The sequence below is a fragment of the Cataglyphis hispanica genome, chromosome 8, assembly GCF_021464435.1.
Source record: "Cataglyphis hispanica isolate Lineage 1 chromosome 8, ULB_Chis1_1.0, whole genome shotgun sequence".
Classification (NCBI taxonomy): domain Eukaryota; kingdom Metazoa; phylum Arthropoda; class Insecta; order Hymenoptera; family Formicidae; genus Cataglyphis; species Cataglyphis hispanica.
The window spans coordinates 8,250,335-8,270,000 of NC_065961.1; the positions used below are offsets into that span (position 1 = coordinate 8,250,335).

The window sequence follows — 19,666 nt, forward strand, 5'->3', positions numbered from 1 at the left end:
ATCGAGATATTACCTGTTACATAATCTCCTTCTATGAATTTTCCGTCACGCACCAAGGACAAAATACTGACACATTGATTATGATTTATCTGATTAACAGAATTGATTATAAGATTTATCAATTGTAAGAAATTAAAAAGTTAGCAGGTGATGATATAAAGAAATTTATAAAAATATATATTTTTTTGCTTTTGGTAACAAAAACCATGTATTATAAATGAAATTTTCACACATTAGCGATATAAATACTGTTTGTGGGCGCGTAATAATGTGTCGATGCGTGAAATTACGTAATTTTTCCAATAGGCCACAAAGAAAAGTGATGACAATAAACAATGGGAATCATTAATTTATCTTCTTGCTCGTCTTGTTAACGAGATCAACTGTTTCTTCTGTAATCATCTCGGTATCCATACGCGATGTATCCACTGGATATAACCTGCGGACAATGTGTACATACTAATATCTTTTTTGTACTTTAAAATATTATTTTGATGCATATACATATGAAGGCTGTATAAGAGTTATAAGTAATGCAGTCGCGCTAAAAGTAATAATGAAGATAGATTTTAGATTTGAGCGAATCTGGATCCTTCAAAGAATTAATGATGAAATAATAATTTTACCTCAGATCACAAAATTAGAAACAAAGAAAACGAAAATAGATATTTTTCGATTCATGCTTGTCATAAGAAATCAATTAGGAAAAAAATTTGAGATTTACTTTTCAAGTCTATTAAAAAGTCGATATTAAACGCAAACAGACATTTGTTATTGAACACAAGTTTACAAAAATTGTGCAAACTATTCCCGAAGCAATTGTACCCAAGCTCGCTTCAGTCGAAAAAATTTTGCAAGAAAATATATATGTAGAGGCAGCCAACGCTCAAAATATTCTACTATTTTGCGATTTTTACTCTTTTTCGTTATTTCTTCATCTAATTTCAGCATTTAATGGCGCTCAACGCGAATAGTCCAGTATCACATTAGGATTATATTGTCCAGGTTTTGTCTCTCTCTCTTTTTCTCTCACGCACACGCACACGCGCGCGCGCACGCACAATACACACACATACATACACATATATACACACATAAATATATAAAATGTATTTACCATCTTTGGTATAAATAAATCAGAAAGACAGCGTCGTCTCTAAAACATGCTATTCTGTGCGCTGTCGGCATTGTTATAATAAAAGCGAACACATCATCAATGAATGTGTTAAATGCTTTGTACATGAACGCTCTCCATGGCAGGTGTGCCACGGATTTCAATTTATAATTAACAAACAATTGCGGCAACATAAAGAGGAACCCAAATGCATAAACACCATTTACCATGGAATTTATGCTCCAAGAATACCAACTATAACACAAAACAGTTTAATTAATGGTTTATTTATTTAAGGTAAAAAAAATTAATTTTTTAGATAAAAGTAGTCATTTACCTTTTATGCGGTTGATAAAGGAGCGAATAGATTGCCCCGGCGATGATTAACGGATACAACAGATAACTCAAATAACGCATACTTTCAGCATCAAATTCTCTAGTTTTTACCTCTGCTGCATCAATATCATCAGTTTTGAACTGTATTCTTGGTAAAATGCTATCGCTGCTAATTAACTGTACTCTGGATATCTTTTTCAATTTCCACAGCTAATGACAAAGAAATAAACATATATATGCATAAACTAATGCATACACATATATACATATATTATTCGTAAATATATATATGTACATATGTATATATTAGAGAGTTGTTAATGTACTATATATATTAATATTTATATTGTATAGTGCATTTATTATTATATGCACGCACCTCGATAATAGTTCCGATACCAGTCGGAATAAGAACGAGTAAAGAGGAACCCTCATCGCAAAGATAAAGGAAAATGACAGTCTGGCTAAACGCACGCCACATTACGGTCCATTTGCTGAGGCCTATGAGATTACTCTTCTTTCGCCAAAAACTGATATCGTTTTTAATTGCAAGAAAATCAAACAGCAACTGTAACACGATAGGCAATCGGCGCCGTTTCTTTCGTGGCGCGAAAATAGTACTTTCTTTATTATACACTCACATGTATAGCCGCGATGAAGAAAGTACCACCTAATAAGTAAATGTTGGTATCTGCAAAAATGCCCTTTACTTCATCGATGTCCTTGTCGGAGAAACCAAGATTCTTGAGGTTCTCTATGGTCGCCTGCACATGTAGCACCAATCGTAGTTTTCCTAAAGATATAGGCGAATACTCTATCATGACATCCATGGTATTATTCTGTAAAGTAATCCGTTGAAGATCTCGGTGCCGCGTTTGTAAGAAATCATAGTTGACGATGGGCAGGAATGTCTGTTTGGCAATTATTCTACAAAAGCGGATAGAGAGTAATGTATTTGTAATATCCATTGCATATATATATATATATATATATATATATATATATATATATATTCTAACATCATTTAATAATAAAATTTGTATACTTTATATGATTTACGAGTTCGGCAGGCATATTATATACAGGGAGTATAATATTGTCTGTCATTATTGTAAAAGTTACACGACTTTTGATGTGCGAGACTGGGTGTACGGTAATCTCGTTAGCCTTCTTGACACTGGAATTCTTCTTGCCCAACAGCTTAAATGCTTCTGCTTCAGGTATCATGTATTGTGTCATTTTAATTGTAGTATAAGAAGTAAATATATCCTATAAAATGCCATTAAAATTGGATATCATAGAATTTCAGAAAGTTCTAGATAAAAAAACATGTATTTTACTCTATTGTACTATAATTACTTTTTGCAATTCGATGAATGATCTATCCTGTTTTGCGAAAGTAGGAACTAATATTATATGTAAAAACAATGTTCCATTTCGTCGCGTTTCGCGTGGAATATTTAATATCGTTGGACTGCAAACAACAAAAAGAAAAGAAATATTGTATTAAACAAACTTTGATGTAAATAAGATCGAAGACTATTCCTACAAACAATATCTAAACTTAATTTAGATTTATGTACTTAAATTTTAGATTCTGTTTTTACAGAGAAGAGATAAAAAGTATCAGGATTCAAAACTTATTGTTACTCAAAATATGTTTGTAGGGATGATGGTTAAAGAGCGATTACATGTTTGAAAAAACAATTGTGAGGATACGTACATGGTTTGCACTCGATTGTAATTGAAATTTTGCGCCGAGTACACGAGATCGACATCTCTACTCGTGGGGTTTTTCTTGACGGAGCTGTAGACATGTAGATTCAATTGCGGCCGTTCGCTTAGGTACGATTTGAGACACGGTTTGCCGTCCTCGCAGGTCGGTGACACGAACAGCAGCGACAGGGTATATATCGAATACACAATATATGCCAAAAATATCTGAGAAAAGATAACGCTGAAGGTGGGCCACTGCATTTTGCCGAGTATTTCGCGAGCCGCATATATACATCACGAATCACAATAAATATATGTATACGGCATTATTATAGTTTGCGTATTTTCTGCACGGCCGGGACGATCTCTCGACAATTGTTCGAATCTCACAGCTCCAATTCCAGGGTGAACGATGATCAACGGTTTTATTACATTTACATGCGTTCAATCCTCGTATCGTATCCCTCAGTCTCAGTATTCCTTGGTATCCCTGGCCCCCGGCAGCAGCCCCGGCTCTCAGGCTCTCAGTTCACGCGGTGTGACAGTAGACGAGATTCGGATTATTATCGGATATGCTTTCGTGGCAAGTCGTAGCAGACGACAACAGACGACGACAGCAATAACGAGCAGTAACTGGAGCCACACAAGTAAAGTGAAATAGTAATGTAGAATGTAGGAATGTAGCATGCATGTATGTATATACTACAATACTATGACAATACCACATGATGTGGATAAAGGTTAGGATTAGAGTTAAACGGGGAGCACTTTTGCATAAGCGCATAACCATAAACATAAAGAAATTGATTGGTCCACAAATGTATGCATAAGGAAATGAACCAATCAATTTCCTTATGCTTATAATTATGCGCTTATGTAAAAGTGTGTGCTCCCCGCTTTAGGTTGGATAGAAGAGAATATTTGATAATATTAATAGCTGTGTTCGAAAATTCACTGCTAGTACTGGAAATCTATAGTTGACGTAACGTATATTATAGATTTCCAATATTGATAGTGAATTTTGGAACATGGTCAAAGTCCACTAGTCTCGTAAGAAGCGTGATGGAAAAATAATCGCTGTACGTGTTATGATATAAGTATGTAAATCTTTTGCATTATCGATAATAAAATAAAGATTTGGTAAAATAAGAATTTTCATATTTCTTATTCTCTTGCTATAGATATATAAAAGATTCGCATACTTTTGGCTAATAAAACAATGATCGGATAAATTAAAATATACGTATGATTAAAATGATAATGTCAGCACTCTTCCATTATCTATGGGCCTCTATCGATAAATCAGAAAAAGATTTATAGCTGCGCGCGTCTTTTAATAATAATTTTATTAGAGAAAGTAAAAGAGAGTGTGTATGCAAGAAATAGAATTATATAAAATATTATATAATTAACTCTGTTAAATATATTTTAGCTAAAAAGTTGAAATATAATTAATTAAACTCATTCATATGCCGCCAGGTTGCGCGAGATGGAATTATTTGCCAAGGATTCCCATGAGATAACCGCGAGATGGAACTATGGAGTATGCGCATGCACAATTTGTCGTACGACCGCGCGAGTACGAATAGAAATAGGGATTTAGGATAGGATTGTATTGTATGATTACAGGGCAGCGGCAGGCGGCAGGGACAGGGGGCAGGCGATTGAGTAGGAAGATGGAAGATGGAAGTGGAAGGACGGAGGACGGGTAGGGTAGGACCATAGGACGTAAGTCGTGTGGTGTGGTGTGTTGTGTGCCGCTTGTGGCCGCTTGCCGCTGCGGAGGGCCAGAGAGCGCGTCTCCTGTAAAGCAGGAAGACAGCTGAAGCTGGCGCGGACTGCTAGTCAAGATGTAAAGTGTCAAGGTGTAGAGATGCCACGCTAGAGAAGATCCGTTGCGGGCCCAGGCCGCAAGTGTGCGGGAACGAGAGGAAGAAGGCGAAAGAGAGAGAGAGAGAGAGAGAGAGGAAAAAAAGAGCGCAACAGTGAACGAGGCAAGAAAACGAAAGAAGAAAAGGGGAAAGGGAAAACGGAGAACTAGGGCTTGCACGTTGCACGCAAGACGCGCACGAGGGGAGAATACAGAAATGGAGTAGCTGGAAAAGGGGATCGATCGGCCATGCGATAGATGTGGCAATGGAGGACACGAGACTGGGGTAAGTACTTGTCGTTTCCGGTTAGGTCGAGAATTGCGATCAAGGTACATTATATGTACGTACATATATACATACATGTATTTACGCGTGCTTGTGGAGAAGAAGCGCGAGCGCGTTTTCGTTGTGGGGAGGGAACTAGGACATGGAGAGTGATAGTATAGGGTAGTATATCGCGAGGGTAGAGGATAATCGCGCGAGCAACGGGGGAGGTAAGTGTCCCGCTTTTTCGCCGCTTCGATCTTCGATCTCGCCGCTTGCCACTTCTGGAAACGCAAACGGAGAGCAAACTTCTTTTTGGTATAGGCGCGTTGCAGAGATGAGGCGAGAACGACCGAACGACAGCGATGCCGACAATTGGATCTCGACGATGGTGTCGACTGGCGCGTCAACCGACAAGTCGAGGAAGGGAATGCGGAAATAGAAAGTAGAGGTGCTGATACTGGTGCTGATGCTCGTGTTGATGCTGACGCTGATGCTGACGCTGACGCTGACGCTGATGCTGATGCTGATGCTGATGCTGATGCTGATGCTGATGCTGGTGTTTAATGCGATGTTTGATGGTATCCACGCGTATTTCGATGAACTTTCTCAAGAGAAAGTTCAAGAGACGAGGAATAGATCCCGAGTGAATGATAAACTTGCAGAAAAAAATCAAAGTAGCCTTTGATTAATGACTCGATCCTCTCATATTGCTCTCATACGCAAAAGAAAAATAAGAACAAAGAAAGAGACTTGAGAGAATAATCATTTTTAAATATAAAAATCATGCAATAAATTATACGGTAAAAAGAAGTATTTTTCTACTTTGCTAACATACATGTATATATATACACTATGCACACTGAGATTAGTAGAAAACAAGTAGGTATGTATATGAAAAAACTGACTTATACGTCGATGCGTTATGCGGTTGTGCAGTTTATCTTTTACGTATTTCTTTTTTCCTCTAATTAGAAAAATGTCGATGAACATTCAAGATTCAAGTATGCCTCGTATAATTAATCATCAATATGATGTAGCGTCGAGCGCGATAGATATATTTACCAATGGATTGAAACTGGAATAATTTTTCAATTTTTTGACAATTTCCTTACAAAGGAACCATTCTTTATATGTTTATAGAAGAAATGTATCTAATTTTAAGGCAACCGTCATGTTTCTATTATCATTCACATATATTATCTTTCACGTGTAATATACATTTCTCTATCTCTATATTCCTTTTGATTAAAACTTAAGCGCAAACTTTGAATTAGATGAATCGGTATTCTGATTTAGAAATGTGCGTTAACATTAAAATAAATATCCTCGATTGGATTCGTGATATCTATATTATTATTGTTGTGAATATTTTCCATATCGAATATTTGTCTGTCTACTGTTTTTTCTTTGAAAATGTTTGATAAAAATTTGTTACATAACGATGCAAATTTCATGACGCCAGTTTATATATTAATTTAATTATTTTCGCCATCGAACATTGCGACACTACGCGTAATAATAAATGGATAGATACTTAAGAATAATTACATGTTTGACATGTGAGAAATGCAATCATTTTATCGCAAGGAAATGACATGGAGTAAATTGCGCGTGAAACGTGGTTGTCATCATTTTTCGAGATTGCGAGTTATTTTTAATATCTATCATATACTTGCTTATTTTGTTATTGCACTTTCTATTGTGTCTTGCTTTGTGTCTTGCTTCTTGTGCAACTTTGACTCGTTGAATAGTCTGAGCTTGGGTCGACTTTTAAACAATTCCTATGAACGTGACGATTATCTATTTCGTTAAAGAGCGCGACATCGTCAATAGTATTTATTATTGTTTGTAATGAAATCGTCCTTCGCTTAAACATTCTAACGCTAGCGCGCTAACATGCAACAACCGACACGCATGATTTGTTAAATTTAAATCATTGACAAAGTTGCGGCGATGATTTTTATTAATTTCCATATTTAACAAGAGTCTGTTTGCTTTTTGCCGATGTACATATATATGTATATATATATATATATATATATATATATATATATATAATACAATAATTTAACATGACTAGTAAGTTCCATGATACATAAATATGAATTTCCAGTTATAATTAACTCGAAATGAAAGAAAGAATGTTCCTTTTCCATTTCTCTTTTAATCATAGGATTTTCAATGTAAAATGACTAATAAATTATGCAAAGAGAGCGAAATAGATATTTGAAAATTGTATAAAGCAAGAAAAAAAAGAGTAAATGTGCTATGTATACATAACGCGCGCGTATATGTCACAAATTTCAATTTACAGCTAAAAATGTCAGCATATGATTTCTTTATCGTTTATTATAAGCATCAACGTTACCAATAATTTCTTGAGCTTTATCAAGCTAGAGGTTGCGGCACCAGACATAGCGCGACATATACCTGTTGGCACATTATTACATAATACATATTCTAAAAATATCTTGCAACAACGGCAAGATAATATGAAAGAGCCAATAATCGAATCTACATATATTTTATCTCGCACGCTATCATAATTAAGTGAATTGTGCTTTTATTGAAAGCTTCATTAAAAAATTTACACGAAAACGATAAAGATATCGGCAAAAATCAGGAAGGCTCATTCGATTTTTTCATATTCTTCCAGCATCACCGTAGTCTGAGCACTCGAAAATGACGTCAGGATTGCCAAGCGCTTATCAAAAGAAGCTTGGACCAGCGCCGATAGCATCCTTCGAAGACCTGTCGGACGAGGTGGAAAACGTGAGTCCTACTCCGAGTTCCCTCTGAATCATTTATCCCAGCTCTCTCTCTCTCTCTCTCTCTCTCTCTCTCTCTTTTCCTCCCTTTGCATTGTTCGACTCGGATCTTGATGTACGTACGCGATCTCGAGATCGACCTCCTCGATCGTTCCTGCGAGAAGCCGGCCCGCAATCTGAGCCCATCAAACAACCAACCATATCATCGACCAATCAACCAACCCTGTGTGACTGTGCTACGATCCACGACAAACCAGGATACGAATTTGAATGCAGGGGGAATCGACGACGGCGGTGACGGCTGCGGCAGTGGCGCCGGCGGCGGCGGGGCGAATGCCGGGCATCATCGAGGTAACCACGCCGGCAACGCCTGGCAGTTCGCTCAAGACGCCCAGCACGCCGCGAATTGATATCAGCAGGGCGAGCAGCTCCTCGCACCATGAGGATAGTAATTCGAGAGATTCGTCGCCTGAACGGGAGCTTCTCGCAGGTGATCAATTTTTTGCAAATTATTCTTCTCTCGCCCTTGTAAAGTTTGTATTGTCAAATTTTCCTGTCGTAATATTTAAATAACTAAGCGAAAATAATTTCATAAATAAATATATTAAATGTCTCGATTTCTTAATCGTTTATGATTAAGTCGAGTCGACATACATGCGTGCATATTTAAAATTATATCGTAAAAATATTTGACAAATTTTTTCTCTATTTTTTGTTCTATTTTTTCATTAGACAGATTTTTTGAATATATTTTGAACTTTTGTCTCGTCTCTCTGGCTATAATATACATATAATAATTGTAAAATCCATGCAGAAAGTTCAAGTATATGGGATTGAAATTAGTAGGACTATAGAAAATTACTAAAAGAGAATTGTGATAAGTATTTTGAATGCAAATATTCAGAAAATCAAGACGATAGTGAGAAGGATCTCGGAATTGATAATAAACTATTTGAAAGAGATGGATATTTAGTTAACGATGGCGGATATAGGTAAGTTAATGACTTGATACATGATTGAGTCGAGAAATGATGATTTGAGGATAAATTGTCTAAATCTAAAAGGCACGCTAGCCGAAAATATTTTGCAGATAACTAGATTATGAAATTATTGAGTATTTCAGAAAGTAACTCACATTCCATTTCATCCTCTTAACTATATATCATTTTATATATATATATATATATATATATATATATATATATATATATACGTTTTAAATCTAAAATTACATTGATTCTTTTCTTTACTCGCGCACGCTTACTTGCTTTTAAACGATACAAGTTTCTTAATTATTATGTATGTCTTATATCGCTACTTATTATTTTTCGTTAAATCTTGACCGAAATGACTGACCGATTGATGATCTTTATAAATCTTTCAACGCGTCATTTTTTTTCTTTAGACCTCGTGTTATAACTATGTGAATAATATGTGACTATAATTGAAACTACATGAAAATTTCAAAAATAAAATCTTACTTCATTTTCACGCCCCCACATAAAAGAAGATTATGTATATAATTTTAAGAAAATATAAAATAATGAAATATGTAACGAGCTTTTCTTATGGAATAGATTTTTTCGACGATTCTCTTTATCACAATTATTGATTCTATATTAAAATTTATCTAGCGTAACTGATAAATAGGTAGAATATAGATCGAGCCTATAAATATATTTTACGTGTAATATATAGCGATTAATTTTATTGTTAAATCGAATATTCCAACAACGATAATTTTTAATGCTCTCTAAAGATTTTTTTAATAGTTACTGTCAATTGCATAGAATGCATTACTCAAAGTATGCAATCAAAGTACGACAAGTATGAGCGAAAGATGTGTTCCGAATAATTCAATGAGTTTATATATCTTAGAAAGCAGTAGAGATTTAAATGCGACATAATTTGCTGTCCGAATGTTAAAGATGGAATCGGATGTAGACGATTAGAAGAATCAATAATGTAAAAAGAGAAATAACTTTTGATATTATTAAAATCATCTAGTTTAGTCTATGTAAGATGTTTTAAGAGAGATTTAGACAATATATCATTACGGAAAGAAAAGCCTAAAAATGGAGATTTGCAGGTGCGGATCCTCCGCCCGGCTGTAAACTGACTTTGGGCTACAAAGAGGATGCCCAAGATCTCAGATCCTCCACGGAAGAGCTGGATTTACAAGATCCTGTTCACGAGCAGGATCTCAAAAGAGAATCTAAGAGACGAAAGCGGAAGGAGGTAGATGGATCCCAGTCGGATTACAGTGGCAAGCAACTGGACCGTGAACGCAAAGACAGCAATTGTTCAGAAATATGTCTGCTCAACATCAGTGGCAGAACGTCCAGATTGTCTTCGGTCGGTAGCCAAGGATCTGGCGTCTCCGGGAAGCTTTCGGTTGTCTCGGCAACTTCGTCCAGGTGAAAAATACGTGAGAAATATAATATTAGAGAAGAAAATATACATGTTATCGAACAAACTGTTAACAAGATTTCATTTTACTAAAAAGATTAAATCAAGTCCTTTTCTGGTAACTCAGCAGACTGTTTTACGAGTCATCATCTTCCTTCTCTGTGGCTTTGTGTTTGAACATCGAATTAAGTTTTTTATACACTGATCACAAGTGTGTCATAGATTGATTGAAAAGTAAAGTTGTTATATATTTAATTGTCATTTGCTTGAAATTTAACTTCCTAATTATTTTATTTGAAAATTCTCGATATTATACAAGAGACATATATTACCTTTGTCGGAAAAATTTTACAGTGTGTTATTTGTATGTTCTTTTTTACTTATATCCTACATAGTAGCAACGCTATTATATTGATTGACTGACAGCCAATGTAAAGCTCTCTCTTTCTATTTGTTGTGTCACATTTGATTTGTATATTTCTTTAGATCTCCCAGTCCGCACAAGTGTCTGTTGGAGACATCGTTCTGCGGAAGCAAACCTACTCTAGCCGACAATCTGATAGAACCATCGAAACCGGAGACTGATGATCTTGAAAAGATACTTTTGAAGCGGGAAGCCGATACTACGAAAGCGCTGATTCCCGAGAGCATCAAGGTGCCGATGGTTGGAGGTAATTTGAAGCCAGATCCATTGGACAAACCCAGAAGACGCGGTCGCGAGGAACGAAAAGAGATTTTTAAGCGAGAGGTGGAAATTACGAAGAGATTTCTAGAGAAAGCCAATATAGAGGTTGGTTTGGATGTCCGCTAAGTTTTTGTTTTATGGATTGCTTGACTGTCTATCAAGAAATATCGCAGTGGATTTTTTAACGCGGATTTTATTAATTGTATTAGAAAATATAGGACACACAGACACGCATGCACACGCGCTCAGATACACCACATACACACATAGACATATACGATAATACAAATTTGTTAAAATGAAGTTTCTCATTTTTCCATGTTGTTTAAATTTTCTCCTCTAATGTAAAAATTTTGTAAATGTTAAGTTTGTTGTTGTTAAAGTGTATCCCATTTTTTCGTGAAAGAAAAAAAAAGAAATATTTACTTTTCCACAATATCTAACAAATAAACAATTGTAATCTAGTTTTATCTTACGAAATAGGTACCAATCATCAAAAAATCATGCGAGCAACAAGAATCGATGATAATGCAACAGCAGCAATCCACAAAGACTCAAGTCCAAGAAGTTCAGAAACCCGTGACACTCGACTTCAACGATAAAAGAAAAAAGGCGCAGAACTTTAAGGAAATTGTGCAGACGACGCCGACGACAAGTAGCTTCACCGGAAGTCCCAAGTTACCGAGACATCAGAAAGTGCGTGATCTCGAAGGTTCGCGGACGCCTAGTCCGTCATCCGTATCCAGAAAGAGCAGCTTTGCTTCGTTGTTTAAGGTATATTTCACAAAAAAATATTGCGTTTATTTTTTTGATGCAAAAAAATTGTCATATTTATTGGTAAGAAGTTTTAACAATGAAATACGCGCACACGCATGCACACATACACACGTGCGCATATATATATATATATATATATATATATATATATGTGTGTGTGTGTGTATGTGTGTGTGTGTGTGTGTGTGTGTGTGTGTGTGTGTGTGTGTGTGTGTGTGTGTGTGTGTGTGTGTGTGTGCGTGTGCGTGTGCGTGTGCGTGTGCGTGTAAAAATATTTCTGATTAAACATAATAAAATCATCATTGCTTTTAATATATATATTTCGTGAAAAGTTCAATCTAGAAAGAAATTTTAAAAAGTTAGAATATATTTTAAGACGTGTACTACGAGTGCGTCTTTTATTCCTTAATATCATATATTTTTTAACAGACTACATAATTTATTATAATCTAATTTTATAATACGTCTTTTTTATGAATGGAAATTTTGAAGCCCATATTTTAAACATTTCCGATGGAAGAGTGATGAATTTAAATTTTACAGTAATCTAATAATTAATATTTCTGAGTTATGTATTGATACCAATCATTATATTTGTGATAAACAGACTAAAACTGATGGTTGCGTGTTAAGTCCGGAATCGCCGTCGCCCAGTACGAAGCCACGACGAAGTCTGACTTCGAAACTGAAAGACACTACGGAAAGTCTGAGAAGTCGTTCAAAGTCGCGCGAGAGGGTCTCCATCGACAAGGGTTCGACGTTGAAAAAAGATTCGAAGAATAAAGGGATGTTTTCGTCTACGTTGAGTCTATTTAAGAAACGTGAGAGGAAAAAAAGTTATGATGAGGCGATCGCGGCTTCATGTGATATTGACGCTCATAGCGGAATCGAACATCCGTCTCTAGAGAGCATCGGCCGTGTAGAATTCACATTCGATATGGAGAAGAAAAGAAACCGCCAGGATGATTCAATTTTTATCAGCCTGCACGCCGATGACAGGAATTATGAAGAAGCCTTGCCATCGGAGAGCGTCTCGATACCATTGGAAACGCCGACCAAGCTGCTGGATGAGTACGAATCCGAGGAACCGCGTACGAGTAGCATAATCACGGAGGTGTCGATTGAACATCATCCAGCACCGTCGTCGATCGCTAAAGTCAGGACTGAGGCGCAGATCGAAACAAAGACGACGACAATGGTAACAGCGCAGTCTACGTCCAGGACTTCATCTAGGGATAACCTACTTTCACAGAGCGTGCCGAAAGATTCGCAGATATCGAAAAGAGACTCGAAAATTAACACGCAGACTAACAAAATGATTGAAACATCGCCATTGGTAAAATCATCGATTAAAACAGAGATAAAATCGGAGTTTAAATCAGCGGAATTGCGGCTATTGTCCAGCGGTTCGTCGAAAGAATCTACTGGCAAAAAGCCGGATGTAACGAAGCCAAAGAGGAAAAGTAGAGAGAGTCAGCAGCAACCCACACCACCTGAGAGGATAGACAACGATGCATCAATGCAACAAAAAAAAGAAAATTCTAGGGAATCTGCACGAGCTGCGCAAGATATCAAGAGATCCGATCTCCTTGACGAGGTCAGCAATAAGGACGGCTTAGTAAAAACGCCCAGCATGATATCCGATCTGGATCACAACAGTTCAGAGTCCGAGAGAGATTCGGAGATTGAATTCATCCGCAATAAGGTCGAAAAGATGGCGGAAGAACTACCGGACGAACGAAAGGGTCTCTTTTATGAGGAAAGTTTTGAGGAAGATCTTCCATATATACCGACAACTCTACCATTGGAGAAGAGCGTCGCTGTACCTATCCTGCCTGTTAAACAACGACTTCAGGAAGTAAGGTAATTATTTTAAATGAAAAATTTCAAATCTATATGAACAATAATGTCAAATTGTAATATCGTTTTGAAATTATACGTAAAGCGTAAATATAATTTGCATCTCTCTTCCTCCCCCCCCCCTTCCTATCTTTCTTTAAATTGCTAGTTTACTATATACATACATGTATACATACATACATACATACACACGTACATATATATGTACCTACACACGTACATACATACATCTCTTCAGTCCTTGCATCGTACATACGTACATACGTACATACGTACATGCGTACATACGTACATACGTACATACATACATACATACATATATACATATATACATACATACATACATATGTACATACCTACATATATTCATATATACAATTACATATAAAATTCAATTTTATTGTGTTAGGACAATTCCGATCGAAAGACCGCGTTCGACCACACCGATAAACCCGACTTTACTCGACGAGTTTGTGATGCAGACATCGCTAGATGAGCGGCGCGTAGAGCGGATGAAGATATCTTTGCCACGGGAAGACAGTTTTAAGTTGAAAAGTCCGCGCCGACAGTATGCCAGTACGACGAACACATTTACGGAGTTTGCGGGCAGAGTGCCACCGGATGGCTGTCGCAAGAGCATTATCACTCACGGAAAATCACCTAGTCCACCTCCACTGCCACCGAGAGCACCAGCAGCAGCAACAACAACAGCAGTAGCGGCAACAACAGCAACAACGCGACCGAGCAACTGGATAAATTTTGAGGAGATTCCAGAGAAACGAAAGGCGCCGAAGCGAATACAGACGATACCGCGACCGGAAGACGAAATTGCAAAGACGATTGCCGGCGGTTATAGCTATGTGCAACCGGAGGAGTGCAAGTGTGAATGCCATGAGGAATCTAGGCGGGCGTCTATGCGAGAGGCGGCAGCGGCCGCAACCGCTACCAGCGTTAGTACCAGAACTTCCTCTTGTAGCAGCAACGGTGAACGGCCGTGCAATGGTGAAAACTGCACAGCGCCAACTACAGGCGGCAACTCCGTCGACCGCGCTAGCATTGTCAGGTAAATCGTTTGGCTACCGATTGTCAAAATTAACCAATTATATCTTGTCCGGGGCGATCCGCAAAGGCGCTAGTGACGAGTAGAAATCTGTTTCTGTACTTTCAGTGATAGTTCACTGGAATGTTCGCTGAGCATTGATGATGGCCAAAGTACACAGGCGCTCCTCGGCAACTCAACGAAACCTTTTGCCATGGATCTCGACGTACGGTCCAATAGATCAAGCATCATATCGCAGGAGGAGAATGATGAGAACCAGCACCAATAATAATAATAATAAAACAACAACAATAATAATATTACTTAGCAGAGCGCACCCACGCCTTAGAGTCTTCGGATTTTCCTTTTCTTCATCAGAAGATCCGAGTTCCTGCCTCTGACAAGTCAAACAACGGTTTTATTTCGAAAAGATGGTTTTTTGATTATCGTTGCCATTTACATGATTCTTTTTACGAGAAAAGTTTCGAGGAGAATACACAATTGAATTTGAATCGTTTTTATTCTTGCTGGTGGATTCTATGCTTCTTTATAACGCACGATGTGCATACATTGATAAAATATTTTCGATACTCAAAGGTACGCTCTCATCTTCAAAAATTATTCGAAATTTGAGATGTTCTCGGATTGTAATGTTAATGATTGTTCACTTATGCATAAGTTACATCATCTGCTGCATATCGCGATTCTTTCTACTTCTTTTTCGATCGCTGGGATCAATCGTGTTTGTTTTATAGCACGATTTGCCATGAATGCTATCAAAAAGAGAATTTATTTCTTTAAACTGTCCTAAATTTATATTTAAGAAAGAAAATGAAGAGAATACGTGTTTTATAACACTATTTTAAATATAAATTTAGTATTTTTTTTTGGAGAAATTTGTGCAATTGGATGAGTCAGTTGTTCTAATTTATATTATATGTGTTGATGTTTTCTTATGATTAAGGAAGATGCGGATGATGGCTTGCTAACGTTTCTACTAAATCTCAGCAAATTATCGCTAATTTTCTCTAACGAGAAAAAATTGTACTACCATCGAAAATTGTCGGCGAAATGCTCTCACATTTCACATTGCTCGAGTGTCTGAGATCTCGCCTCTTTTCCTTAGCAAAAAAAATTTGTGTGTGTGCGTGTGTGTATGTGTATACGTACGTATGTACGTATATACGTATGTATAACATAGAATGTAAACATATATATTTTATTTTGTCAACCATTGTATACACTGACAATGAGACGAGATCTCGCAGTATTTGGGCGAGCTCTTAAAGCTTCATATCATGTATGTAGATAAGCGTAGATTTATAGATATGTATTGTATATTTTCGTGGGCACGTTGATCTCATACTGAGATTAAGAGGTTTATTCAATGTTGAGCCGGAGAAACCGGTACGATCATTTACTGATCGATTGTTTCTTAAACTTGTACGATAGTATTTACATCCATCATAACAATTGTATAATGGCCGTGACGTAACGCAGGATTCGCGAACGCAGTTTTACCGCCATTATTATACATTTATTGTACGCTTTCCTTGGACCAGAACGCAAATACATTACGGCGTTTGGCGATTTAACGTCGCATAATTATCCAGATACTCGAATATTACTGAATGTGATACGCATTCATAGATCCTTTTAGCTATCACATTATCGTGTTAGAACGCTTTTAATGCGTCAATAACTTTTCTACTCGCCACGATTTTCTCTTACGATTTTCTTGCTTTCGGAACTGGCTTGGTAAGCCATCATTCGTATAAACTCGCTAATTTCTTTTTAAACGGAGTGATTCATTGTCGTTCACTGTTCGCCGGAAATTCCAGGGAGTCGAGATGAATAACGCTTATCAATCGTGCGCGTTTTATAGATTGAATTCATACGATAGAGAGAAAAAATTCTATATTATCTACCTCCTGAGAAATGTATTGAAAATAAACGAATGTCTGTAGAAAGATTATTTTATCGAGTGCTCAGAAAGCAGCTCGATAACGCTTGATGTTTTTTTCACGCGAAAAGTTTAAAAATTATTTATATATTTTTCTGAAAAGAAAAATATATAATATATATAAGAGGAAATATATAATACATATAAAATGTTATAAAGATAATATGCCGAGTCGAGCAGAATAAAATTGTGATACTGGGGTAAATGCAATTTCGTTTCTTCATACACACAATGGACGTAAAATTCATTATAAAGTTGCAATTGAGAAAGCGATAACTTTTTAATAGTTAATATCATAAGATACTATCACGAAGTGATGATTAACAATTACATTGTTGGCAAATATATTTATCTCAATATTTATTCTTGTTTATTAAAATTATTACGCAATAGAGAGAGAGAGAGAGAGAGAGAGAGAGAGAGAGAGGGGGTGGGTACGTTGGGTTATACATTTTTCATTCCACAATCTTTGTTTTACATGCTTTTAACAAGATTTGAGGATATGCGGATAACTCCGTATATGCGGAGTTTGATTTTTCCATAGGAACACTATATCCATCTAAACTTTAAACAATGGAATTTTGCTTCTTATTTACATGCAATATCAGAATCAAGGTTGTCTTATTAATACATCACTAATTATATAAATGTAAAGATACAGTTTATTTCAGCGTCCAATAAAGCTGATGCCAGATTATGCGCGTATTATACATATGTGCATGATTATAACATGCGTGATTCGTTTGAAATATGTAAAGAAATGTAAACTAAAAATTTATCGAATTTGTATATTTTTGATTCACCATAATATTTATTCACTAGTGTAGCTCGAATTTTTTAACGGATTCAAAATGTTTGTGGTTCACGTATAATGTTATAATGTATGTCGAAATTTGTGCTTGGTTGTTATGTATACTTTGTGATTTATGTTGAGCCTGATAGTAGAGAGATAGTAAAGAGATGTCTATGAGAAATAATAAACGCGGAAATGCCAAAATTTCAGGACGAATCATAAATCGCAAAAGACGCAACTATAACAAGTGCAAACAGTGTAGAAATTCTACATTGGCGAACATACGTTAAGTTTTTGCGAATTATATATACATATATTACGAAATACGTGCACAGTTTGACGCCAGCACGAGCCGGAATAATAATTCTTTGGGTATAGTAATAATTCTTGGGTAAAGTTGATTGTACAATAGTTGTGCATTTTCTTGAGATGCTACATCTGTCCTATATCTCTCTGGATCTACAAAATTCGAGGACACTGCGGAATAATTCAACGTAAACACAATTTAATCCATTTTCTCAAAAACTTTTGGAGAAGATTAATCTCTCTTATATAAAGTAATATATATAAAAATTTAATATTCTTAAATATAAATGAAAAAACTGGCAGATAGCCTAGTTATCAGTGGATAAACTTATTATTGTTAAATTTAATTAACTAATGTGCATTTAATAATGTACTTTTTGAACCGTTTTTGATCTATCTTCAATATAGGTACAAATAGAGATCAAATTGGAATTTTAAAACTTGACATATTTTTAGTTGCAGTCTCAAATCTCAAATTAAAATAATAATCGGAAAAGAGGCTTATTAAAACCTGTTCAATCGCCATTCGTATATGCCATACGTTTATTTTACAATATAATATCATATTTGAGATTTGACTGCATTTGCAAATGTGGTGTATGTCAAGTTTCAGAATTTCAATTTGTTCTCTATATATTTGTACCTATGCTGAAGATGGAACAAAAAACGGTCCAAAATGTACTTTTTTAAATGCTCATTATGATTAATTGAATTTAACAATAATAAGTTTGCGCACCGATACCCGTGCCTGGATTCTTAACTGCCAATTTTTCCATTTAATATGGAATGGGATAATAGTATTTTATTTTCATTTCAAGTTTTGTTCAGTAAGGGATACATAGGGAACCTTCTTGTTGCAAGAACCATTGTTAGTTTTCTATATTTCACGCTCGGTTATTTATTGCAATTAATCAGTTTTTATATAGTTAATCAGTTAATCATGATTTCTTTTTTTCGAGCGATTGGATTATTTCTTTTTCGCAGTCTATTTCGTATGTAATAATAATTATAATAATAGCAAAGATAGTTTTCTCGCAATGTCATTCTTTTCACTGTGTTTTCTACGCGATATGAAAATTACACTGTGTTCAAAGCGATAATACCAATCTTGTTGTGATAGAAACGTATTGCCAGTTGTGTCTATTGTATCAAGCCATTCATAAGAAAATTAATGATATTGTATTTAATAATTAATATTCGATCGATAAGGATAAAATGAGAAAAAGTTAAGTTACAGTGTAGTCTTTTTTTTTTTTTTTTTCTTAAAAAACTTTTAGGAAAATTCTCTTATCCCTCCCGAAAGATAGAGATACGATTTAATTGATATTTTTCTCATAAAAATCGTTTCTTTGTCATTTGCACACAATTACTTCCTTGATATGTCAGAGAAATCTTGTCATTGATTGTATAGGAATTGGAATTGAATCGAGCTTTTACGTGCCGCTATTTTGCTTTCATACTTGTTTCTCTTCCCGACACGTTTCTATTTTTTTTTTCAAATTGATCTGAATATGAAATAGTTAAATTGAGAAATGGATTAATGCATCAATAAACTTGCAAATGATCAACTGTATCCTTCGTAAATTAGTCAAACGTGCCTGTTTCTATTTCTTTTTCTTCTTCTCCTTTCGGCGAAGGAAAAGGAACGGACAATCCACGCAATAGGCAATCTTGCGGAAATATAAACGCAATTTGCCTGTAATTATAAATGTGTCTCGTGTAAGATAATTTCCTTTTTTTAGATTTTGATGTTTAGCTTTAA

At 35.9% G+C, this 19,666-nt stretch overlaps 2 protein-coding genes across 6 annotated transcripts; one reads left to right on the plus strand and one right to left on the minus strand.

Annotated features, from left to right (window-relative positions):
• Positions 1-151: 151 nt before the first annotated feature.
• Positions 152-4,082, minus strand: LOC126851310 (lipid scramblase CLPTM1L). Its single transcript, XM_050595125.1, has 8 exons — positions 3,174-4,082; positions 2,810-2,924; positions 2,496-2,719; positions 2,092-2,377; positions 1,830-2,018; positions 1,452-1,660; positions 1,118-1,369; positions 152-439 (listed from the first exon to the last, which is right to left on the minus strand). Exons 1-8 carry the CDS (start codon positions 3,425-3,427, stop codon positions 346-348), a joined length of 1,623 nt encoding a protein of 540 aa, XP_050451082.1. The 5' UTR covers positions 3,428-4,082; the 3' UTR covers positions 152-345.
• Positions 3,690-19,158, plus strand: LOC126851305 (uncharacterized). 5 transcript variants are annotated; one of them, XM_050595111.1, is made up of 12 exons: positions 4,212-4,263; positions 4,646-4,709; positions 4,796-5,322; positions 5,626-5,752; positions 7,961-8,076; positions 8,349-8,562; positions 10,162-10,489; positions 10,968-11,271; positions 11,650-11,940; positions 12,551-13,806; positions 14,213-14,866; positions 14,972-19,158. In XM_050595111.1, exons 5-12 carry the CDS (start codon positions 7,987-7,989, stop codon positions 15,129-15,131), a joined length of 3,297 nt encoding a protein of 1,098 aa, XP_050451068.1. In that variant the 5' UTR covers positions 4,212-4,263; positions 4,646-4,709; positions 4,796-5,322; positions 5,626-5,752; positions 7,961-7,986; the 3' UTR covers positions 15,132-19,158. The 5 variants fall into 5 exon arrangements, with proteins under 5 accessions (XP_050451066.1, XP_050451068.1, XP_050451065.1 ...); XM_050595109.1 differs by lacking the exons at positions 4,212-4,263; positions 5,626-5,752 and adding an exon at positions 3,690-3,813; XM_050595108.1 differs by lacking the exon at positions 5,626-5,752 and having other exon boundaries at positions 4,213-4,263.
• Positions 19,159-19,666: the final 508 nt, after the last annotated feature.

Bases quoted from the DNA above. Each gene is read 5' to 3' on its own strand.
- LOC126851310 (XM_050595125.1), bottom strand. From the start codon at position 3,427: ATGCAGTGGCCCACCTTCAGCGTTATCTTTTCTCAGATATTTTTGGCA. The intron at 1,370-1,451 runs GTAAATGACTAC...TTTGTGTTATAG, and splicing joins CTTTATCAACCGCATAAAAG to TTGGTATTCTTGGAGCATAA. The intron at 440-1,117 runs GTAAATACATTT...CATTGTCCGCAG, and splicing joins ATTTATTTATACCAAAGATG to GTTATATCCAGTGGATACAT.
- LOC126851305 (XM_050595109.1), top strand. From the start codon at position 7,987: ATGACGTCAGGATTGCCAAGCGCTTATCAAAAGAAGCTTGGACCAGCG. The intron at 11,941-12,550 runs GTATATTTCACA...TGTGATAAACAG, and splicing joins GCTTTGCTTCGTTGTTTAAG to ACTAAAACTGATGGTTGCGT. The intron at 13,807-14,212 runs GTAATTATTTTA...TTATTGTGTTAG, and splicing joins CAACGACTTCAGGAAGTAAG to GACAATTCCGATCGAAAGAC.